At 49.7% G+C, this 24,201-nt stretch overlaps 1 protein-coding gene across 1 annotated transcript in view; it reads left to right on the forward strand.

The window, feature by feature from the left end:
* EP400 (E1A binding protein p400) overlaps positions 1-24,201 on the forward strand; it is an 80,081-nt gene that overhangs the window by 14,912 nt on the left and 40,968 nt on the right. The window contains exons 3-14 of the mRNA XM_040987163.1: positions 8,584-8,691; positions 10,384-10,489; positions 10,959-11,341; positions 13,692-13,988; positions 15,273-15,458; positions 16,373-16,513; positions 17,332-17,410; positions 17,825-17,874; positions 18,552-18,609; positions 19,416-19,505; positions 21,577-21,684; positions 22,752-22,942. Of these exons, the coding sequence (XP_040843097.1) occupies positions 8,584-8,691; positions 10,384-10,489; positions 10,959-11,341; positions 13,692-13,988; positions 15,273-15,458; positions 16,373-16,513; positions 17,332-17,410; positions 17,825-17,874; positions 18,552-18,609; positions 19,416-19,505; positions 21,577-21,684; positions 22,752-22,942 (1,797 nt within the window). The remainder of the gene's footprint in view (positions 1-8,583; positions 8,692-10,383; positions 10,490-10,958; positions 11,342-13,691; positions 13,989-15,272; positions 15,459-16,372; positions 16,514-17,331; positions 17,411-17,824; positions 17,875-18,551; positions 18,610-19,415; positions 19,506-21,576; positions 21,685-22,751; positions 22,943-24,201) is intronic.

A 24,201-nucleotide genomic window follows, 5' to 3' on the forward strand; every position in this document is an offset into this window, starting at 1 on the left:
TGGTGCTTGTCCCAAGTCTCTTCTCTGGTCATTCTGAGGGTGTGAGCTGGTTGTGCTTGGCATCTCACGACCCGTGTTGTGCCCATGCAACGTTGCGAGTGGATGCTGAGGACTTGAGAGGGTCTCTCTTGGAGCCTGGCTTTCTGACACAGTGTGTGTGCTTCATTCATGTGTTCCTTGCTTGATCCTGTCTCAAGGAGCCGGTTCCTTTTAGTGGGAAGTGATCACTTGATCTGCCATTTTGGTTAAGACTTTGATATAGAAGAAGTTAGACTTTTTTTGTTTATTTTTATTCGAAAGTCAGATATACGGAGAGGAGGATAGACAGCAGGGAAGATCTCCCATCTAATGACTCACTCCCCATGACCGCAACGACTGGAGCCGAGCCAATCTGAAGCCAGGAGCCTCTTCCAGGTCTCCCACACGGATGCAGGGTCCCAAGGCTGTCCTTGACTGCCTTCCCAGGCCACAAGCAGGGAGCTGGATGGGAAACAGAGCAGCTGGGATCAGAACCGGCGTCCATACCCATATGTGTGGAAATCAAGAACTTTAGCTACTAGGCTACCACACCGGGCCCAGAAGATACTATTTTTTTTTTTTAATGATTGATTTATTTTTATTTGAAAGACAGATTTAAAGAGACAGAGATCTTTTTCCTGTTGGCTTTCCCCCATGGCTGCAATGGCCAGAGCTTGGCCTGTTCAGAGCCAGGAGCCTGGAGCCTGCCCTTCCCATTCTCTCACATGGTGCAGGGCCCAAGTACTTGAACCATCTGCTTTTCCAGGCACATCAGCAGGAGTTGGATTGGAAGTGGAGCAGCCGGACTTGAACTGCCGCCCATGTGGCATAGTAGTGCTGCAGACAGGAGCTTTACCTACTAAGCTACAGTGCTGGCCCCAGAGGAGATCTTGAGAAAATTGAGTGATGCGTTGCCTTTTTGTTGATATTTGGGTAAGAACCGTAGGACGGAGCACAGGGCTGTTCCCTCTGTCTGAAGAGACACTTGGTCCCTGGAGTCACTTGCTGTGCCAGAGTTGGGTTGGCTCTGCTGTTGCAGAGATGGATGGTTTTCATACATTCATTTAAAAAGCAGGCCTACAGGGAGAGGGAGGGAGAGACGGGACAAAGGTCTGCTAGTTCGTTGTTTGGTGTCTGCAGCAGCCAGGCCTGGGCAGGCCAATCTGCGAGCCAGTGGCAGGGACCCAAGTGCCATCTGTCAGGTGCAAGAGCTGGAAGCTGAGCGAAAACCAGGTGCATTGGATGGGAGGCCGGTGTTGCAAGTAGCAGCCCAACGTTAAGTGCTGATTTGTGTGTTTTCTTGCTTTGGTGGGATGTGGTTTGATTGGATCAGGTGAGTTTGCTTCCTTGGGTCAGAGGGTCAGTGTGTATTGTCTATATGCAGAACCTTCTACAGAGACTGCTATGCTGTTGGCAGCCTTGTCATCAGAACCCTAAGCTGGAGAGAACCAGAGCATCCCTGGATGTAGAATGGGTCAGTGGTGTGTCTGCTCGTCGGGGAGGTGCAGAGCAAGGAGTAGGAGGGCTGAGCTGTGCTCGGGTGGACATGGCAGTGCAGTGGAGTACAAAGGCAGTAGCTCTGTTTATGAAAATGTTGGAATACACGAAGGAGCTGCATGAATTGTTCGTTGTGAGACATTGCACTATTTAAACTAGCTGATGAAAGTTCCTGAGACTTTAAACATGTCTATTCACTTGTTCATATGAAAGCGGATAGAGATCTTTCTTATGCTGATTGGGGCTGGCCAGTCCAAAGGCAGGAACCAGGAGACTGACCGGCTCTCCCACGTGAGTGGCAAGGGCCGCCCTCTGCTGCTTTCCCGGACACCAGCAGGGAGCTGGGTGGGAAATGGAGCAGCTGGCACAGGTACCGGTGCCCGTGTGGCATGCTGATGTCATCAGCTGCCCCCCCAGACACCATTCTTCTGGAGTTTCATTGTTTATAACCAATTGTGACGTTTTTAATGCTGGTTAGTTTATATTAATTGTGAGACTCTAGAAAAAATTCAGAGTTTTTTGTATTATGAGGGTCACTTCAAGAAGTTTATGGAAAAATAGTTTATTTTGGTGCAGAAAAATTTAAGATCTATGGTAATGTTTTCAAAGTTATATTTTTCAGGTATTAGTTGAAGACTCCTCATTTCGTACAGATACACTTTAGTTATATAAAGTATCATCGTAAGGGGAAAACGAGTGTCCCTCCTCCTGTCATCTCACACCGTGGTGTTTTTATGCTATTTGTGTTAGTGGAACTAAGTGTTCTGAATGCTTTTTTGTTTTATTTAATAGATACTCTATTTTTTTTAAGATTTATTTATTTATTGGAAAGTCAGATATACACAGAGGAGGAGAGACAGAGGAAGATCTTCCGTCCGATGATTCACTCCCCAAGTGAGCACAACGGCCGATGCTATGCTGATCCAAAGCCAGGATCCAGGAACTTTTTCTGGATATCCCACAGGGGTGCAGGGTACCAAGGCTTTGGGCCGTCCTCAAATGCTTTCCCAGGCCACAAGCAGGAAGCTGGATGGGAAGTGGAGCTGCTGGGATTAGAACCGGCGCCCATATGGGATCCTAGAGTGTTCAAGGCGAGGACTTTAGCCGCTAGGTCATGCCGCCGGGCCTTACTCTATGTTCTTTTTGGTTTTAATAATAATTTGTTTTGTATCTGGCAATCGTTATTTTGGGAACTTAGAAAATTTTTTTAAGATTTATTTATTTTTGTTGCAAAGTCAGAGATACAGAGAGGAGAGACAGAGAGGAAGACCTTCCGTCTGATGTTTCACTCCCCAAGTGGCCACAACAGCCGGTGCTGCACCGATCTGGACCCAGGAGCCAGGAGCTTCCTCCAGGTCTCCCACACGGGTGCAAAGTCCCAAGGCTTTGTGCTGTCCTCCGACTGCTTTCCCAGGCCACAAGTAGGGAGCTGGATGGGAAGTGGAGCTGCTGGGATACGAACAGGCACCCGTATGGAATCCCGGTGTGTTCAAGGCAAGGACTTCAGCCACTAGGCGATCATGCTGGGCCTGAGAACTGAGAATTGATTGAGCAATTCTTTTAGGTTTAAATTGCATCTGTTCTGTTTAGGAAAGATGCTTATTGATGAATCTGGATTTTGCAAGTGTCTCCAGTATTTAGTATATATTTACTTTGTTTCAGCTAAAAGTGCTGTTGGACATATGTAAGTGGTCCCAGGTTATTAACAGGCATAGTCTTGCCAGCACAGTGGAGAAAGAATTTAAGAATTTAATTTATGTCAAGAAAGAATTTAAGACGTAGTTTCAATTTGTTATTTGCAATCAAGTGTCTTGAAGTCCCAGGGTTGACCCTGTGTTCTCTATCCTGTGTCCCTTTCTGTCTCCAGGCGGTTTGAGTGCTAGTTACAGGTGTAGCTCCTGTCGACAAAGCGATATTGGTGCTACAGTTATTTGCAGCGGAGTTTGCATCTGCTGGCTGGCTGGCTTGTTGGCTGCCAGGCCGGAGCTTGGAGATGGAATTCAGGGCTCCCTTGGTGGCAGCAGGAGCACTGGGACTTGAGCTGTCACCGCTGCCCACTCTTGCCGCCTTGGCTGACTGCTGGAGTCTGCTGTTGTAGCTGCGAGTTAAATCTAGATAGTTTGATGTGTGGCATGAATTTTTAAATTTATTTTTGTTGGAAAGTCAGATTTACAGAGAGGAGAGACATATAGGAAGATCCCTCATCTGCTGGTTTGCTTCCCAAAGTGACCACAACGGCCAGGGCTGAGCTGATCCGAAGCCAGGAACCTCTTCCGGGTCTCCCACGTGGGTGCAGGGTTCCAAGGCATTGGGTCGTCCTCGACTGCTTTCTCAGGCCACAAGCTAGTGCCGATATGGGATCCTGGAGCATGCAAGGTGAGGACTTTAACCGCCAGGCTGGTGTGCCGGGCCCACATGAGCCGCATGAATCTGTTTTAACTACCAGGCTGAACATTTGCTCCTTTGTACATTTATTTATATTTTAAATTTTTAAAATTTATTTCTTCTATGCAAGGCAGAGAGAGAGAATGAGTATTCTCATTCCCTAGTTGACTGCCCAGATCAACACTGGAGTTGGGCTGGGCTGCGCCGAAGCCCAGAATGCTTCTTGGGTGTCCCCAGGCACTGCGTCCGGATGCCCGTAGCCTGCAGGATGTGATGCTGTCCTGATCAGCAAGTCTTTTACAGTGATTATGTCAGTGAAAAGAAGTCTTTTTCTGTGGCTCTGTGACTGAGCCGTTGTTTGTGTTACGTGTGTTCACACCATTAGAGGCATGAAGTGTCACCTTGTTCACACATACTTGCTACTTTCTCAGTGATTGCCATCTGGGGTCAGTGTGGAGAGGCTTCTAGAAACTTGAATTCAGACCACCTGCAAGTGTGGCAGTGAAGGGTTTGGCAAAAGGTGTGCTCCCTGGGTTTGATGCCACTCCATCTCTAGAGTATGAGAACCCAATTTTATAGAAGGCATTATTCCTGTTAATTTGCTCTTTTATTTATCGTTTATTTAAGCAGGGGATAAATATTAGCCCAGTGCAGTTGCTCAGTGGCTAAATCCTCGCCTTGTATGCACTGGGATCCTGTATGGACACGTCTGTATCCCCGCTTCCCCTCCAGCTCCCTGCTTGTGTCCTGGGAAAGGAGTGGAGGACAGCCCAAAGGCTTGGGACCCTGCACCCATGTGGGAGACCTGGAAGAGGCTCCTGGCTTCAGATTGGCTCAGCTCCGGCCATTGCTGCCACTTAGGGAGTGAGCCAGCAGATGGAAGGTCTCCCTCTCTGTCTCTCCTTCTCTCTGTGTATCTGCCTTTCTAATAGAAATAGATAAATCTTTAAAAAAAAAAAAACAAACCTTAAAACCAGGTGGGCAGAAAGTTTGCTTTCTAGGAGCTGCTGCTGTCTGCTGCCCTTAATTTCTTCTTCTGGAATAAACTTTGTTCCTTTCCTGGGAGCAGACGTGTGTGAGGTGAACGTGACTGACTCTCTGAGCTGTTCTCTGCCGTCGTCGGTACGCTCCCTGTACATGGTTCGCCTTCCCCTTGCTTTCAGGTGGCAGTCTCTCAGCAGGGGCACCTTAGGTTGCGTTCTTGCCAGGGCACTCTTCTCTGGGTAAGCTTTTTCTTTTAAAAGAACTGCAATAATGATTTTTAGTTAAGTTTAATTTGTATTTTACTGATTTTTTAAGGACTTACTTATTTTACTTGAAAGTCAGTGTTACAGATACAGGAGAGAGGAGAGAAATGCTCCATGCACTGGCTCATTCCCCAGTCTGAAGCTTCTTCTGGGCCTCCCCCATGCATGAAAAGCTTTGGGCCGTCCTCTGCTGCTTTCCGCAGCCACGAGCAGGAATCTGGATTGGAAGTGAAGCATCTGGGACACAAACCAGTGCCTTTGTGGGATGCTAGCACCTTAGGTGGAAGATCAGCTTGCTAGGCCATGGTGCCAGCTCCTTGTTTGTGTTTCACAGGTGGAGGTAGTTGTAAGTGAAAATCATGCTGATATTTGGAGGAGTTCCAGTAAATAGCAGCCTCTGTGTCCTAGGAAACTGGAAGCCAACCGTGTCAGGAAGTCAGGGGTGGGCAGCTGGCTCACTGTCCGTTTGCTCGTTCTCTTGCAGGGCCATTTCTTTAATTAAGTTCCCGTTCCATGACTTGTGTCGGTGTGGGTCTGTCCTTGGCGTCCTGTTCGGTCTCACAGCATTGTTGATCCTTATCCAACACCGTACTGAGCCCTTTGACTTTTCTACATACTCTTGTTGCTGTTGAGTTTGACTCAGTACTTATGTTGTATTTTTTCAGTTCTGATGTCTCTCTTTTTTTAAAGATTTATTTATTTTTATTGCAATGTTGGATATATAGAGAGGAGAGACAGAGAGGAAGATCTCCATCCGATGATTCACTCCCCAAGTGACTGCAATGGCCGGTGCTGCGCCTGTCTGAAGCCAGGGGCCAGGAGCTCTTCCTGGCCTCCCATGAGGGTGCAGGGTCCCAAGGCTTTGGGCTGATCTCGACTGCCTTCCCAGGCAACAGCGGGGCTGCTGGGATTGGAACCGGTGTCCATATGGGATCCCAGTGCGTTCAAGGCGAAGACTTTAGCTGCTTGGCCACTGCACTGGGCCCAACTCTTTCTTTTAAAAATTTTAAGTGAATTAACTTTATTTGAAAGGCAGAGTTACAGAGAGAGAGAAAGAGACAGTGTGAGAAAGATAGATGTTTAATCCACTGGTTCACCCGTGAAACGGCCACAGAGCCAGGAGCCTCGTCTGGGTCTGCCCTGTGGGTGCAGTGAGCGTCTCCCACTGCTCTCCAAGGTGCTTTACGGGACAGTGGTGCTGCAGGCAGTGGCTTGGCTTGCTGTGTTGCCGTGTCGTCTTCATGACTGTTACTGTGCCTTGAGCATGCTTGTTGAAACCGCAGCAGCACTCCATCTCCTGATAGTGGGATGTGGATCTTGTTTGGCTTGGTTTCTGTTGGGTGCCTTTTTTCTGACTTACAAAAACCTTAGGTTATTTGAAATAGCAACAGAGAGAGGTCTGCCCTTTATTGATTTTTCCCCCCAGTGGTCATAACGTCAGGGCTCTGCCAGACTGAAGTTAGGAGCCAAGAATTCACTTCATTCTCACCCATGGGTGGCAGGGGCTCAAGTATGTGGGCCGGCAGCTGCTGCTTTCCCAGGTATAGGGGAACTGGATCGGAGCAGAGCAGCGTGGGCTCGAGCAGGTCGTCTGATGCCGTGGAGTGTGGGTGGTGGCTTACCCCATTGGGCCTCAAGACTGGCTTGTTGGTTGTTTTGGGCGTCTGCCGCAAGATAGTAGGATCTAGGACGGTCACAATGATGTCAGGACAGTTGGGGCTCAGACACTCATCAGTGAGCTTGGGCAGTGCCTTGGATTCTCAGCATGGTGTTTGCACCTTGGTTTGGGTCTGTGCGTGATTCAGGAGTCTGCAGAGAACATGTCAGCTCCTCCTTTCGTTCTCGGGCTGCTGAGACTCAACACGCTTGAGCTGCAGCGTGGGTGACCGGGACCCTCACCAGGTGTGGATTTCCTCACTGTGTCGTCTATCTGCCTTGCCTTTTTTAAGTGTTTCCTTAAGAGTTGTTGGTTATTTGGGGTGTTTGTTTAGACTTGGTTGTTACTGGATGTAAAGATGACATTTTCTTGGGAACATTTGGACATCTGGAGTTAGAGTACCATGTCTGCTTTCTCCCCTCCTGTAGGGTCCCTGCACCCCCTGCTCTCTGTCCTGCTTTGTTTGATGTGGATGGGGTGCTGTTGTCATGTACCTTAGGACCTTTCCCCAAGGAGTGAGCTGTCAGTACAGGGTTTGGGTTGCTGAGGAAGTAGCCTTTGGCAGTTCAAAACGTTTGGTTCAGTTTCCTTGCCCCTAGGCTGAAGTTTTGTTTAGGTATATATAACTTTTGTACTTAAGATGCATCCCCAAGAGTTGCTAGAATTACATACACCCTTTAGGGATAATCTTGCAAACCAGTATCACTGTCCTTGGTGTTGATGGCTGCAAGGTAACAGGTGGAGAAGCCGGGTAGTTAAATCCACAGACCAAGCCTCAGCTGCTTCCTGTCCTCACGAAACCTATTCCCCCACCACCACCTTTTTTCTTTGTTAAAATAGATCCTATTTTTTGGAGAAGTTTTAGTTTCCCAGCAAAATTGAGAGGAAGGTGCCCCACCTGTATGTCTTTCTTCACCAGCAGCTGCCCCATGCACAAGTTCTTGCTGTCCACTCTGCACTTGAGTCCCCGCTGGCAGGTCATTGTTACGTAGAGCCACCATTAGGCTCACTGTTGGTGCTGGGCAGTCTGGTGTGGACACGGGCGTGCGACCATGGTGGTGCGTCTCCAGCACACCAGTGATACAGTAGTTTCCTGCCCTAGAGCCCTGCTTTGTTTACCCACATGCCACCCCTACACCCCCACCCCCTCAACTCCTGGTAACGCTGGTTGTCTCTCTAGGGTTGCCTTTATCAGACAAGCTATCCTAGAAGAGATGGAGTCATACGGCCTGTTGCCTTTGTGACTAGCTTCTTTCATTTTATCTAAACATTTGAAATAACACACACCTATTTTTCAAATAGCTATATATCAAGTAGATTGCTAACTGTAAAAATACCACTTTGAAGATCCAAGTTAATTATTTTGTTATTATTTGGGTTTTAATATCATTTTCAAATGCGAAAGTGATTTGACCTTAATTTTGATTGTTTCTTGGGTATGCAGTCACTCCTTGCAGTGATACTGGGGAGGTCACTTAAGCTGTGTTCTTGGTCAGTGGGCCTAGTTCCTCAGCCTTTTGTTCCCACTTGGTTTGCCAAGTCAGGTGGCACCCACTGAAGCTTAGGGTGCATTTATTGGAAGCTCCATTTATAAGTTTTCCTTCCAGAGGTAAGTTAGAACTTTCAAGTGTGTATTATACATAAACATGTTACATAATGTATATTTAGAGACATTGAGTAGATACCATTTCTCATATTAAGAGTGTCAGTTTTGCGCTAATGCTAGTTTACCCTCGTTTTGTAATGCCTGTAAGAGTGATTGTTTTCTTTCTTTTTCAGCAGCCAGCCCTTGCAGGGAGCCTGGTGGCAGGAGCCGGCAGCACTGCGGACACAGAGCCGTTCCAGAGGCAGCAGGCGCTGCCCGCCTCAGGTGTGTCTCCGACACGGGTGATGGCGTCCCCAACGACAGAGTGGCCACGTGGCTCTCAGCAAGTTCTGTAGAGTGCAGTTACTTTCAGTGTTAATTTTCCTTTTGTTGATTATCAGCTGAACAAAATGTTTAGGTGAATGTTTGTGTGTACTAAGTTAAATACTTGTCCCTTGGAAAGATGTATTACATTTTTCCATGAGCATTAGCAGATTCTTTAGTCATTGTGTTAGGAGTTTAAGGCAAGATTCATACAGCTTAGAAGGATAGAAGCTGACGTCCACCTTTGGCGTGAAGCCTGCCAACTCTGACAGTGGGCATTTGCCACTGTTGATGCTTTGTCCCTCTGGCCACGTACAAGCAGTGTCCTGTGTGTTGTTTTGGAAAAATACAAATGTGCAAATATATATGATGTTTTGGCTGTTTTAAGATAGCAACATTATAGGCCATTTTTCCAAGTCACATAGCTATTTGATGGCCGCCTGGTGTTCCGTATTCTGTTGTGTGCCCAACCCATTTTTATCATGCAGATCATTGTAGTGTTCATTTGTTATTACCACATTTTTTTTCTGTTGAGTCAACAGAGGATTGAATGAATTACAAAGTGAGAGTATTGCATAATAGTGAGTGTGCACTGGGCAGTGCTGAGGGGAGAGTGCCGTGTGCACTGAGAGAGTGCTGAGGGGAGGGTGCCGTGTGCACTGGGCAGTGCTGAGGGGAGAGTGCCGTGTGCACCAAGAGAGTGCTGTGTGCACCAGGAGAGTGCCGTGTGCACCAAGAGAGTGCTGTGTGCACCAGGAGAGTGCCGTGTGCACCGAGAGAGTGCTGTGTGCACCAGGAGAGTGCCGTGTGCACCGAGAGAGTGCTGAAGGGAGAGTGCCATGTGCACTGGGGAGTGCTGAGGGGAGAGTGCCATGTGCACCGAGAGAGTGCTGAGGGGAGAGTGCCGTGTGCACTGGGGAGTGCTGAGGGGAGAGTGCCGTGTGCACCGAGAGAGTGCTGAGGGGAGAGTGCCGTGTGCACTGGGGAGTGCTGAGGGGAGAGTGCCGTGTGCACCGAGAGAGTGCTGAGGGGAGAGTGCCGTGTGCACCGAGAGAATGCTGAGGGGAGAGTGCCGTGTGCACTGGGGAGTGCTGAGGGGAGAGTGCCGTGTGCACCGAGAGAGTGCTGAGGGGAGAGTCTTTCGTTCTTGTACTTGATGGTTCAGGTTTGGATGTGTTTATTTGCCTGTCAGAAAAAGGGAATGTGTTCTACCATCAATGATTTCTCATTTTCTCATTATTGATCATTTTATTAGTAACATAAATTTTTAAGTCATGGTTGACATTTTGTTTCGGTGTGGTTGCCTGTGATTTTTAGTAAGGTCGCACAGTGCTTTTTCCTGTCTGTCGATCATTTGTGAATCCGCTCCTGCCAGCCTTCCACGCTCTGCCTGTTGTCTGCTGGTCGCCGTGCTTGTCCCGGGTCGCCAGGACCCTCTGCCAGCTCTGCCCCCGCGGCCGCATTGACCCTCACCGGTTGCTTGTCCTTGATCTTTTTGTGGTGGTTTCATACATTGGCAGATTTTTAACCAAAAGAAATATTTATCTACTCTTTTCTTGCATACATAAAAAGGCCTCCCTGTTCAAAGATTATAAAAACACTTTTTTAAAAAACTTTTTTGTGGTTTATTTTTATATCAAACTGCACCTTTTTTGGAAATTATTCTAGAGCAGTCTAAGAGACCTCGACTTGAAGTGGGTCATCCAGGGGTAGTTTTCCAGCACCCAGGGGTGAGCACAGGAGTTCCTCTGCAGCAGTTAATGCCGACAGTCCAAGGTAAGACCTAGCCTCGGCGCCAGCTCGCTCAGCTCCGAGAGAGGGAGGGCATAGCCGTGCGAGAAGCCCCCACTAGAACCCTTGTCCAGGCACGAAGCTGGGTTGTCTCAAGTCCCACTTACGCCCTGTGCAGAGAGCCCTGTGGACACAGCCTTGCCCTTCTAGTGGGGGCACGGCGCTCCTCAGCAGGTTTTGCTTGTGTGCTTCTCCTACTTGCTGCTCTTGTGGGGGTGCTCTGGTCAGTGGATGTTTGTTTTGCTTGAGGCTGATGACTTGCCAAGCTTGAGCGCCTCTCCTTCCTCCTCCTGTGCTCATTTGTAGCATTAGATGTAGCAGACACTCATTCCGCACAGGAGAGTGTGATGTGTCTCTGCTGAGCATTGGGGTGTCAGTTGCCTCTCCTGTGCTTCTCTTGGTGGAAGCTGCCACACTCTGAAATCGGGGATGTGGGGGTTTTCTTATTTTGCAGGAGGAATGCCCCCAGCCCCTCAGACCACACAGCTCGCTGGGCAGAAGCAGAGCCAGCAGCAGTATGACCCTTCCACGGGGCCACCTGTGCAGAATGCTGCCAGCTTACATACCCCACCGCCACAACTGCCTGCGAGGCTGCCCCCCACCGGGGTCCCCCCTGCAGCCCTCCCTTCTGCACTGCAGTTTCCACAGACACCACAGGTGGTGGAGGCTTCGACACAACTCCAAGTCCCGCTCAAGACTCAGCAGCCGAACGTTCCTGTCCCTGCACCTCCACCCAGCCAGCTTCCTGTTCCTCCACAGCCAGTGCAGCCAGCCCTGCACATCCCCGTGCCTGGGAAAGCCCAGATGCAGGCAGCCCAGCTTCCCCCGCAGCCTCAGGTATGCTGTGGGTGTAAGTTCTTTGTGGTCAGCTGTGAGTTGGAAAACATCTTAGTTATAGTACTGACTTGCAGTCTGTATACATGAGTATCATGTGCTGTAATTGACACGGTTTCTCAAGGCAGTGTATTTGCCCAATTTGCCATCGGTTCAGGAGCCATAGTGTATTTTTATTTGACTTGGTCATAGTAGTTATTTAAAACATAGAGGACTGTTATTGTTGCTGGTAGTGCAGGGGACGCCCCTTGCTGTTCGCACAGGGTTTGAGTCACAGGGTATGGAGGCTGTTGTGGGTCTTCCCGACAAATCTCAGAAACACGGGAGGTGCTGTGTGCCACTGTACCAGTGTCCGGAAGAACTAGCCCAGAATTTGTGGCAGCGAAGTAGTGGGCTAGACGTGAGCCACACTTGGAACCCCAAAAGCTCCTCCTCAGGTAGCTTCTTCCCCTTTGGAGAAGACTCTGTTGCAGGGTGCACACTGTGCGTCGTGCTCGACTGCTTTACTCCAGCCCGTGTTTGGGATGGAGCTGCGGCCTGGCCTCTGTTCCAGAGAAGAGGCAGTGCCTCCTGGACTCCGTCCAGCTGCAGTGCAGCAAGAGTTGTCCCTCCTCCCAGCAGTGAATGCCTGTCCCATGCACTGCAACTTGAAGAACACCTCCTCTTACCCTCTCCTTCCCTGAAATCAGGCACATTTCCTAAGTGCTGTTGGAATTCAAGATTTTTTGATTATTTGAAGGTTTATAGTAGTTTTTTTTTAAAGATTTATTTATTTTTATTGGAAAGTCAGTTATATATAGAGGAGGAGAGACAGAAAGACCTTCCATTTGCTGATTCACTCTGCAAGTGGCTGCAATAGCTGTAGCTGAACCAATCTGGAGCCAGGAACCAGGAGCTTCTTCTGGGTCTCCCACATTGCTAGTGTAGGGTCCCAAGGCTCACTTTTTGTCACTGTAAGGGTGAAGTGTCAGGGCCTGTGGTCACTACTTTGTGGGCATTATTACTATTTATGATAGAGTTTTTTTTTTTCTTTTTCTTTTTAATTTGAAAGATCTGTTTTTTAGAGACAGGGAGAGAGATCCACCATCTGCTGACCCATTCCCCAAATGATTTAAATAGCCAGAGCATGGCCTGCCAGGAGCCCATCCCCAGCCTCCCACTTGGCTGCAAGGGCGCAGGGCCCTGGCCATGAGCAGAGAGCTGGATCTAAAGCGGAGTAGTTGGAATTAGATCCAGCAGCCATATAGCTGTTGGCGTCACAGGCTTAGGTTTAGTCTGATATGCTGCCGCACCAGCCCCAAGGAAGAATCTTCTAAAAACAGAAATCTGAAAAGCTGAATATTTTGGCAAGACCATAGTCTGTACCTGGTAGGGCTGTGACTGGTAGCATGGAAACTGTGTGTGTGCCCACGCTAAGGAGGGGCAGCTTCAGTAGGCAGCTGAGCTTTTCCCAGGCCCTTTCTGCTATAGAGTTTTAAAATTTATGTATTTATTTACTTGGAACACAGAGTTACAGAGAAATGGAGATCTTCAGCCACCAGTTTGCTTTCCAAATGGCCACAGCAGACGTAGCTGAGCCTGTTCAAAGCCAGGAGATTGTGCTGGGTCTTGCACTTGGCTGCACGGCCCAAGCACTTGAGCCATCTGCTGCTGCTTTCCCAGGCACGTTGGCTTGGAGCTAGATCAGAAGTGGAGCAGCTGGTGCCACTAGCAGTGACTTAAGCTACTACACTACATCTCCTGCCCCATAGGGACGTTACAGAAGCCCTTTAGAGAGTTTCTGGAAGCCTGCCTTGTGCTTGTAGATTGGCTGGAGTGGACAGACTCCCTGGGAAGGGCCACATACTGTAACTGTGGCCAGTTACAGTACAGCCAGCCAGTTTCTGAAGGGTGGACACAGGCACCACGGCCTGGGAGTGAGTGGATGGGTTGTGTCCCTGTGAACTGTCTCTTTAGAAATGCCTCTCCTCAGGCAGAAGTGTGCAGTCAGCCATGGTCTCCCTCACAGAAATGTATTAGTGGCCATAGTTTTGTGTCCTGAGTAGGGGAGCCACTTGAGCTCTGGGCGTCCCCTGCCTCCCAGGCTGCCCCGTGGATGGTGAGGGGGCATCTTGGTCCCTGGGTGCTGGTGTTGTCTGCATTGCCCTCATTCCAGCTGCCCTGTGCTGCTGGCCCCTTCCGTTGGAGAGGCAGTGGGTGGCAAGTGTCCTTAGCTCTGAGGGCACAGTTTGGTATGTGGTATTCCCTGTGACCTGTGCGGTGCTTATTCATTTCTGCTACTGTTCCACTGAGGGACCTTTTAGGATAGACTGTGTGATGGGTCTTGATCTTGCCTCGCTTATCTTCCTGCCAGATTGTGGCAACAGCACGGCCACCCCTTGACTCCATCCAGCCCTGCCAGCGGCCTCTACCCACATCCTCATCTACCTCATCCCTTGTACCTGGGAGTGGCCTAGGCTCAGGACCCCCGCCTGCGCGGTCATCACCGGTGAACAGACCTTCCTCATCAGCCAACAAGGCATTGTCGCCTGTTGCTTCCCGGTCTCCAGGGGTGGCCGTGTTAGCAGCCCCCAAACCACAGAGCCCGGCTCTGAATGCTGCCTCGTCCCAGGACAGCTCTCAGGAAAAGCTCGCCGAGCAGCTGACACTGGTGAGTGTTCAGAGGACAAAGGGCTTGTGTCTTCCACCTTTGTTTTGATGGATGTGAGTGACTTCCTGGTTTTAAATCAAAGAAGGGGAGCAATTTACTCCCCAAGTGCTTGCAGTGGCTGAGGCAGGGCTGGCTGGAGCCAGGTCTCCTAGACGTGTTCAGTGAGCTGTCCGTGCAGCCTCCCAGCGTCTGCATCCGCAGGAAGCTGGAGCAGAGGTCAAGGCACTGCAGGCTGGGTGTGTCTTAACCCTAGATGGGTCACGTACCTCACCTGCACACTGGGTCAGAAGGCCTCAGACATGGTGTGTGGAGTAGAAATCAAGATGGAAAGCCAGCGTTCAACCAACTGTAGAGGAATTAGGCACTTGTCTGTGGTAATCAGCAGTGTTGGGCTGTTTTTTGACAGCTCAGAATGAAGAGTGGCAAGGGGAGAGTTGGTGTGGGCTGTTGGCTCAGCTTTCTGCTATGGCCAGTCTCTGAGATTCACTATCCTGCATTTCATCCTTGGTATTTATTGTGTAACCAAGTATTTTGCTTAGGAAAGTTAGAATCAACTCATGGGATAAGCACTTTAGTGTACCGTGTCAGGATACCTGGGTTCTGTTCCCGGCTCCAGCTTCCTGCTGTTGTTGAACCGTTGGGGATGGCTCCAGTGACTAAGTCCTTGCTACCCTTGAGCAAGACGTGGGTGAGACCTGACTTTGGTCCAGCCCAATTCTGACGTACATTCACTTGGAGAATTAACCAAATAGATGAGGGAGAGTATCATGGCTCTCACTGGCTTGCTCTTGCTCAGTCTCTCCATGCTCCCTCCTTGGTAAATGCTTTGGGGGTGGGGAGGGGAGAAGAAACATTAAGATAGAATATCATAACCCCAGTGATTGCCATGATTTGCCATTACACGGGTCAGTACCTGTCAACACGCTGTAGCACTTGGCAGTACACGCGGCACGCAGCAAGCGGTAGTACACACAGCAGCACACAGCAGGCTGCAGGACGTGCAGCACATGGTGACATAGGACAGTCTTATTTCCTCTCTTTGCCTCCTTACAGTTTTAGAACAGATACCAGGTGTTATGTCATATCTCTTATAACATGCAGGGAGGTCTTTGTGTTGTAGAAGGCTTACAGTGCAGTTGCAGGCTTATCAGTCTAGAGCCAACTCTGTGTCTTATTACTGAGTGGGGCTCCCTGGAGGACCCCTCTTAAGGACCCCACAGAATGTTTCAAGTCTTCAGCATCTGAACTGTATTTTGACCCCACCTCTCCATCCAACTCTTGCAGGAAAACCAGATCCACCAGCGGATTGCGGACCTAAGGAAGGAAGGCCTCTGGTCTCTGCGGCGCCTGCCCAAGCTGCAGGAGGCCCCCAGGCCCAGGTCCCACTGGGACTGCCTGCTGGAGGAGATGCAGTGGATGGCTACGGACTTCGCACAGGAGAGGCGGTGGAAGGTGGCTGCTGCGAAGAAGGTAGAAGTTGCTGTTGGGACTGATGTGGCGGGTGGATTTCCCAGATCAACTCTGAAGGCTTTTTGCTGATCACATCTGAAAGACATATCATCCAGGGGTTCGGGTGGCGGCTTTGCCGTGTGGTTCATTCTGAGGCACGACATTAGGAGCACCAGTGTGGGCTGTTGAGAGCACGTGGGTCCTGTCTGCTGGCGTGTGGAGTTGGGGCCCCTTCCTGCCATTTTCACTGCAATTAGAATCAGGGTGCCCCAGCACCAGACCAAGCTGGTGTCCTGGCTGGTTAGGGAGAGAAGGATTGAGTCCACTGTGATATCAGAGGCTTCACCTCAGACTCAGGAACTTCAGAAAATCTCCCCTGGTCCTCAGGCACCTTACTGAGCAGCACGGTCCTGGACATGTGGACACCTGCTGGACAAACATGACTGGGTGGAGGGCACGGGGTGCTGGCTTGCAGTTGGGTCATTTCCATGTCTGGAGTGGACAGGACCTCCCCTTGTGTACTGTCAGTTCTGGTTTATGTTTCACTGCTTTCTTAGAGTCCTGTTGGAGGGTGTGGAACATAAACTTGTGGAGAAGAGTTTGGCAGTTTAGGGCAAATGTCTTAAACATGTGAGTTATCCCAGCCGAGCAGTTTTCATGGATAGGAGTTAGGTAAAATAGCTGCATCCATGTGGTGCAGTCATGTGAGGTGCCATGATCTCCACCAAGTGCGTGGAGAAACACTGTGTGTTGAATGGGGAAAGGCTGAGCACAGTGTGCCGGTTAGGGAGGAGAAGGGTCTGCGGTCAGCCAATGTTGGTGGCCTTTGCCCCCATTTCTCATATACTCCAGCATGTATGAGGGCGCATTAGACAAATACTGATGACTTAAGGCTAAGCAGACAGTGCCACATGAACTTGTACTCTCGTCACTAGCTCGTCAGAACCGTGGCACGCCACCATGAAGAGAGGCGGGTCCGTGAGGAGAGGGGCAGGAAGGAGGAGCAGAGCAGGCTGAGGCGCATCGCTGCATCAACGGCCCGGGAGATAGAATATTTTTGGTCAAACATTGAACAGGTAAATTCTGTGTTGAATGCTTGTTTTATCTTGTTTTGTTTTTTAATATTTTATTTATTTGAAAGGCAGGGTTACAGAAGGAGAGGAAAGTAAGAAGTCTTTGATCCACTAGTTTGCTTCCCAAGTGACTACTGTGGCTAGAACTGGGCCAGTCTGAAGTCAAGAGCCAGGAGCTTCTTCCAGGTCTTCCGTGTGTGTGGGGGCCCAAAGACCTGAGGCATCCTCTGCTGCTTTCCCAGGCCATTAGCAAGCACTGGATCAGAAGTGGAGCTATTGGGGCTTGAACTACTGCCCATATGGAATGCAAGGCTTACTTAGCATACTATGCCACAGCACCAGCCCTGAATTCTGGGAACTAAATAATGGTGGGGCAGTCAGGCTTTCTTGAGCTGTGGAAGGCCTCCTGCCTCAAGTGTAAGGCACTGGGAGACAGGTACTGCTCTCAGGTAAGCTGAGGCTACTGGCTCATTAGAATGCTTAGGTCAAGCAGCATTTCCATGTTTTTCTCTGCACTTGGTAAAACAGTTGGCTGCAGTGTACAAGCCCTGAGGTGTTCAAGAGCCCCAGAGGGACCCTGGAGGCTCTCTGATCAGTGTAACTTTGGGGGCAGGAGGTCTGGCCCAGGGCACCTGGGTTTGAGCTCAGTACAGTCAGATGCGGAATACATGAAAAGCACCCAACTGGAACTCTTCCTGAAGGACTTGAAATGAGGTTGGACAGCTGTGCTTTTGAGTCGCTGCCTCTGTGGGTTTTAAAGTTTCTTTGTGTAGAGTTTGCGTCCTTAATGTTAGCTTATTTATTCTTCTCTTTGTATTTAGGTTGTTGAGATTAAACTACAGGTAGAACTAGAAGAGAAAAGGAAAAAGGCTTTAAATTTACACAAAGCTTCCAGAAAAGGTAGGATGATTCTTTCAGAACACTTTCCTGAGTCCTGCCTATCTTTTGCGGAGACTGCTGCCCAGAGGGCCTGTTCCCAGGGGTTGCCGAGCTGCCAGCAGGCTTGTGCTTGCCAGAGGCTTGCAAGCGACTGGTCTGCTCACTACTGTGCCTCCCGTCTACACTCTGACTTGAGTTGTATTGAGAGACACTGTGTGAGTTCACACCCCTACTGGGTGGACTCTGGGTGCCCCCTGATTGGCAGAGTGGGTCTTTGTATGTGTCTGTCCTGTGGACTCTGTGATGCTGTGGGTCTCGCATGTTCCTGGAGGATGGCGGAGGCAGCTGTTGTGAGCTGTGGGAGGGAGGAGGCTGAGGTGCTCTCACCGAGTGTGAAGAGCCTCGGTGGAAGCTCACGGTGTTCTGTCTCCTCAGGAAAAGAGCTGAGACCCAGCCGAGTGGAAGTCTGGCCGGAACATTTCTTGGTGAGTTGAGGATTGCTGCTGTGCTTTGTGGAAAGATGGGAAGGGCCATGAGTGAGCACACCCTTGGGTGAACTGGGGCGTCTTGTCAGCAGAGATGTCACTTGTGGGGTTCTTTGATTTAGTTAGCACGCCGTGCTGGGAAGCTGCTCGTCATGGTGTGTTCCCTTGGCAGTTTGGGATGACACAGCCAGGCGCAGGGATGTAGATTTGTGTCTTTGCTCTGCTGCACTGTGGCTGAATGTTCACAAGTACCCAGAGTTCTCTACTGTCCTTAGGGTACATGCAGCTCGACTTCCGCTTCTGTGCTTTTAGATGGCCTATTTGTTAACATTTTCTATTTATTTATTTATTGAGATTTATTTTATTGTAAAGGCAGATTTACAGAGAGAAGGAGACAGAAAGATCTTCCATCCTCTGGCTCACTCCCCAAGTGGCTGCAATGGCTGGAGCTGAGCCAGGAGCCAGGAACCTCTTCCGGGTCTCTGACGCGGGTGCAGGATCCAAGGGTTTGGGCAGTCCTCTGCTGGTTTCCCAGGCCACAAGCAGGGAGCTGGATGGGAAGTGGAGCAACCGGGATGAACTAGTTCCCATATGGGATGCCGGCACTTGCTAGGCAAGGATTTAGCTACTAGGCCATGACGCCAGGCCCTGTTTGTTAGTTTCTTTCTATGTTTCAGGATTCAGGAATATGTGGGAGAAAAAGAAAAGCAAGCACTTCTCTGACTGATGACGAAGGTCTGTCTTCGCCCCTGGGTGTGGGGGGTGCACCTCTGCCTCCACCCAGTGTCCCAGGGCTCATGGAGCTTTGGGGTCTCCAGGGACCCTGGGAAGTCCCCTGGAGTGGCACTGTCGTGGCTTGTGAGTTGCACAGGTGTCTCTGGATGGCAGGATGCTCCATTGAGACGGCACGGGCCCTGGGGTGTGAGGTGGTCCTGTCCATAGTGTCCTGGACAGCTGTGTGTTTTCCGCAGCGGCCGCAGTGGCTCATGGGCGGCAGGAGGGTGCTGTGTGGGCCGTGAGGTCGTGGAGGGCCTGCGGTGGAAGGAAAGCACATTGCCCAGTTTCCTGCTCATTCAGAAAATTATCCTTGACACATGTAGTCTGAAAGTTAAGCAGCTCAGTGTTTGTTTTAATATTTATTTATTTTTATTGGAAAGTCACAAAGAGAAAAATCTTCCATCTGCTGGTTATTGCCCAAGAAGCCACAGTGGCCGAAGCTTAGTTAATCTGAAGCCACGAGCTTTTTCTGGGTCTTGTGTGGGTGTGGAGTCTCAAGGGTTTGGGCCGTCCTCTACTTTCCCAGGCCACAAACAGAGCTGGATGGGATGTGGGGCAGCCAGGACACGAACTGGTGCCCGTATGGGATCCTGCTTCTACAAGGCAAGGACTTTAGCCACTAGGCTATCATGCCGGGCCTACAGCTCAGTATAATCTGCTCAGTAGCTGTGAGGGACAATTTTAAAGCCCTGTATTGTTTGATGGGTGACTGGAAAGCTCCCAGGGAGCCATCGGCCCACTGACCCTGACACTGCGCCTTTCAGTGGAAGATGAAGAGGAGACCATCGAGGAGGAGGAAGCACACGAAGGGACCGTCGATCACCAGACAGAGCTTTCTAATTTAGCCAAAGAAGGTAGGCATCACCGTCTTGTTAGAAATTGCTTTTCTCTAAATGGGTACAAAAAAATGTGAAAACTGTGTGTGAGATGCGGTTCACAGAGTACACCTAGTACCAGTGGCTGCAGTGCCTGGATCTCGTGGCGCTTGCTGTCCTGACCTGGGAGTGGGCGTGGGGCGCTCTCTGGACACTGGTTTTGCTGTCACCAGCACCCGTCTCAGAGCGTGCTGTGTGTCAGGATGCCAGGGAACAAGCTCAGGCCTGTGCCACTCAGGACTTCCTCTCCTGCAGCAGAGTGCCGCTGTCCTGCTCAGGAGCGGCCTGTTGGCGGGAGCCAGTGTCGCTGTCGGGCCTGTGCGCTCAGCCCGGCCGTGGTCCGCCCCATCAGGAGGTGGTGGGCTCTTGGAAGCTCTTGGATTTGGCATGCTTTTTCTGTTGTGCACCTCTTTCCTGATGACGTGTGGTGTTCTTGGGGCACCACGACTTTTCCCTAGTTGCTTTGGCTGTCTTTCTGTGGTGCTTATTGATGAAAGATGCTCTTCATTCAGTGGAATTGGATCTGTTTCCTTACTACCCTCTTTTTCTGGATGGGAGAAAGGTGGGTGTTCCTACTTTCCGTGAGGTGTGGCGGCTGGGGGAGGGTGCTGATCCCTCAGTACTGTGACTCTACTGTTGGCTGCTTCATCTGCTGCTCCTGTCTTCAAGCCATGAGTTAGAGGAAAAAACAAAGCAAGCCCTGTGTCTTCCCGGTCACAGGGTGTCCTCTTGCAGCTTCTGAAACCTCCACTTACATGGTCAGTTGATGTCTAGCTCCTCAAAAGGTTACCGCTTTTATCTATAACCTAAAGTTGAGTTTGTTTTTTCTTCAGCCATGACTGGCAGTGCCATTCCGAAAAGCCTGTCTTTCCGCACCAATGGATCAAGCGTCCCTTGTTCTTGGCTTTTTATGGGATCTGTGCTGATTGGCTGAATTGACGTATGGAATGCTGTACCATACCCTTGTTTAATATTTTAATTTATTTTTCGTTTTATTTAAAAGACAGATCTTAAATCTTTTGGCTCATTCCCCAATGTCCCACCAGTCAGGGTCTGGCCAGGATGAAGCTAGGAGCTCAGAAACCAGTCCAGATCTCCCTTGTGGATGGCAGGAACCAAGGTGCCCATTAGCAGGAAGCTGATCCGAAGCGGGCAGGTGCTTGCTGCGGGCGTCACAGCGTAATTCTCATCCGTGATGCAATCACGTGCCTCTGTTTTGCATGTTTTTTCTGTTTTATTTTTGCTTCACATTTATTAGGTGCTTTGTATTTTTATGTAGCATACCTGTCAGATATTTTCTATAAATGTTTTACATTAATTACATTTTTTAAAAAAGATTTATTTTTATGGCAAAGTCAGATATACAGAGAGGAGGAGAGAGAGGGAGGAAGATCTTCCGTCCAATGATTCACTCTCCAAGTGAGCGCACGGCTGGAGCTGAGCCAGTCTGAAGCCAGGGGCCAGGAGCTTCTTCCGGGTCTCCCATGTGGGTGCAGGATCTCAAAGCTTTGGGCCATCCCCCACTGCTTTCCCACAAGCAGGGAGCTGGATGGGAAACGGGGTTGCCAGGGTTAGAACCAGCACCCATATGGGATCCCGGTGCGTTCAAGGCGAGGACTATAACCACTACACTATCGTGCCGGGCCTTACATTACATTTTTATTAGTCTATAGGTCTTACTAAACACGTTATTAGATAATTCCAGAAGTATTTTTATTTTTTCATCTGAATTTGTTCATTGCAAAGATTTTCATCTTACTGTAAACATTTAGATTTCTGTCAATAATGGTTGACTGTCTTTGGTTTTAGAAAAAATAACTATGCTGTAAGAAGTACATTTGTGGAAGTCCGTGTGTGCTAAGGAGGTACATCTGAAAGCCTGGCCGGTTCTGAGGCCGTGGGTTGTGGGTATTCAGGTTAGAGTCTCAGCCAGTGACATCGCAGCAAAGCATTCAGCTCTCCAAAAAACCTGCAGTGGTGTCCGGCACAGGGGCGAGGTCTGGCCAGCCCAGGCCTTGTCCAGTGATGGCCTTCTCCCTTCACCCCCCAGCGGAGCTGCCCTTGACGGACTTGATGAAGCTGTATGAAGGCGCCTTCCTGCCAGGTTTCCAGTGGCCCCAGCCCAGCCCTGACAGTGACGAGACGAGTGAGGACGAAGGTAGGCTCCCACGCTCCACCAAGTTTGGCTCTCTAAGCAGAGGGCAAAGTACTCAGAGTGAGCATCACACGTCCCTTTTCTTCTCTTTGGGGAAAGAAAAAATGGAAGTATATATATTTAATCTTGAGCTGAATAAAAATTAAGCTCTGCTTTTATTTATTAATTTGATTCTGTTATTAGAGTATTTGATTGGGTTGTAAAGATAAGGACATTTTTTCCTCTGGATTTATACACATCACAGTTCTATGGACTTACAATTTTGCCATCTTTATTCTGACAGTGAAGCCAGGTACTTTGGTTTACTTTTTAGTAGACAGTTCTTTTAAGATTTATTTATTATTAGAATGTCAGATTTACACAGAGAAGGAGAGACAGAGGGAAAGATCTTCCATCTGCTGGTTCACTCCCCAAGTAACTACAGTGGCCAGAGCTGAGCTGATCTGAAGCCAGGAGCCTCTTCTGGGTCTCCCATGTGGGTGCAGGGTCCCAAGGCTTTGAGCCGTCCTCGACTGCTTTCCCAGGCCACAAGCAGGGAGCTGGATGGGAAGTGGAGTAGCCTGGACACAAACCAACACGCATATTGGATCCTGGTGTATAAGGGGAGGACTTTGGTTACTTGGCCACCACGCTGGGCCCTACTGTTTGCTGGACTTTATGGACAGGTGCACGGATCCTGCCTAAAACCCCACCTTTGCTTTGGCTTGCAGAGGACGCCCAAGGGCATTTCTAGCAGCCAGGCCCTGGCCACTTCTGCTCCCCTGCTCTCTGCGGGATGGGTGGGAGAGGCTACCCATCTCCTTTCCCACATCTGGGGAGGGTTCTCATTTTTCCTTGTTTGAAGGTGGTGAAGGGAATGCTACTGTAGCTGAGATACCCTTGTCTGTACCCGTCATGCACCCTGGGCACTTCTTCCTGCCACACTGTGTGCTGCCACCATGAGAGTCGTGAGAAGGCTCTGGCTTTGGGTTGTGAACAGATGGCTACTCATTGCCGTGTTTGAATTGTGTGGATTCTGCAGCCTTCGGTCCTGTTTTGCTCATGGTGTTGGATCTGTCTTGCTGTTGTAGATGCCGAGGAGCCTCCCTGTGAGCCAGAGAGTCGGAGGGACTTGGTCCTCATAGATTCTCTTTTCATCATGGATCAGTTTAAAGCTGCAGAGAGAGTGAATGTCGCAAAACCAAACACAAAAGACATTGCGGAAGTGACAGCTGTTGCGGAGGCTGTTCTGCCCAAGGGCAGTGCCCGGGTGTCAACTGCGGTGAGGTGCTGGGCAGTGGGCAGGGTCTGAAAAGTGGGGTGGGTATCAGTTACTAACACTGTTCCTGGATTCCTAGTTGCAACGTTGTGCAACCGACACGGAGTCAGAGTACTTTCTGCTCTGCTCTCTCTATGTTACGTCACTCTTGTGGATTCCTTCCTATGGTTTACCATAGGACTCTTGGGGCGCTGGCGTTGTAGTGGGAAAGACTGCCACCTACAGTGCTGGCATCTGTCCCACTGGCTTGTGTTCCCACTGCTCCACTTCCACGGATGGCTTCTGCCACCCACATGGGAGACCTGGAATAAGCTGCTGATTCCTGACCACAGGCTAGCCCAGCCACAGCCGTTGAAGCCAGTTGGAGAGATCTCCTCTTTCCCTCTCCTCCTCCTCCTTCCTCTATACCTCTTTTTTTTTTTTTTTTTAATTGATTTATAGAGGAGAGACAGAAAGATCTTCTATCCACTGGTTCACTTCACAAATGGCCAAACAGCTAGAGCTGTGCTGGTCCAAAGCCAGGAGCTTCCTTTCTGGTTCCCCTACACAGGTAGGGGCCCAAAGCTTTGGGCAATCCTCTTATGCTTTCCAAGGCCTCAAGAAGGGAGCTGGATGAGAAGTGTAGCAGCTGGCATACGAACCAGTACCTGTATGCGATCCCAGTGGTTGCGCAGCAAGGACTTTAGCTATTAGGCTTCCATGCTCGACCCTAACTCTGATTTTCAAATAAGTAAATAAATAAATCTTTAACTGTATTATGAGATCTTTATATGCACATATATAAAACCTTGATTTATTTGGACAGCAGAGAGGGAGTGGCAGATCTTCTGTGCGGTGGTTCCTCACCACCACCCTCCTCACATGACAGCAATGCTCAGGCCAAGTCGGGATCCTAGAACTGCGTCCTGGTCTCCCACTTGGGTAGTGGGAACCCAAGTACTTGGACCACCTAGTGCTACCTTTCCAAGAGCATGAACAGAAAGCTGGAACTCAGGAGGCACTCTGTGGGGTGTGGATATGACAAGTGGTAGCTTAGCCCTTTATGTTACAACGTTCTGCAAGGAAGAGAAACAGAGAGAAATACTATTTTCCATGTAAGGGTTACTCCCCCAAATGTCTGACAGTTAAGCATGGGTGAAGCCAAAGCAGGAGCCAAGGATTGCATCTGCTTGTCCCAAACGGGTGGCAGGTTCCCCAGCATTTGGCCATCTTTCTCTGCCTTACCAGGCACATTAGCAGGAAGCTGGATTGGAAGCAGAGTA

Source organism: Ochotona curzoniae, unplaced genomic scaffold (genome assembly GCF_017591425.1).
Source record: "Ochotona curzoniae isolate NIBS_2020 unplaced genomic scaffold, NIBS_Ocur_1.0 contig_46, whole genome shotgun sequence".
In the NCBI taxonomy this organism is placed as follows: domain Eukaryota; kingdom Metazoa; phylum Chordata; class Mammalia; order Lagomorpha; family Ochotonidae; genus Ochotona; species Ochotona curzoniae.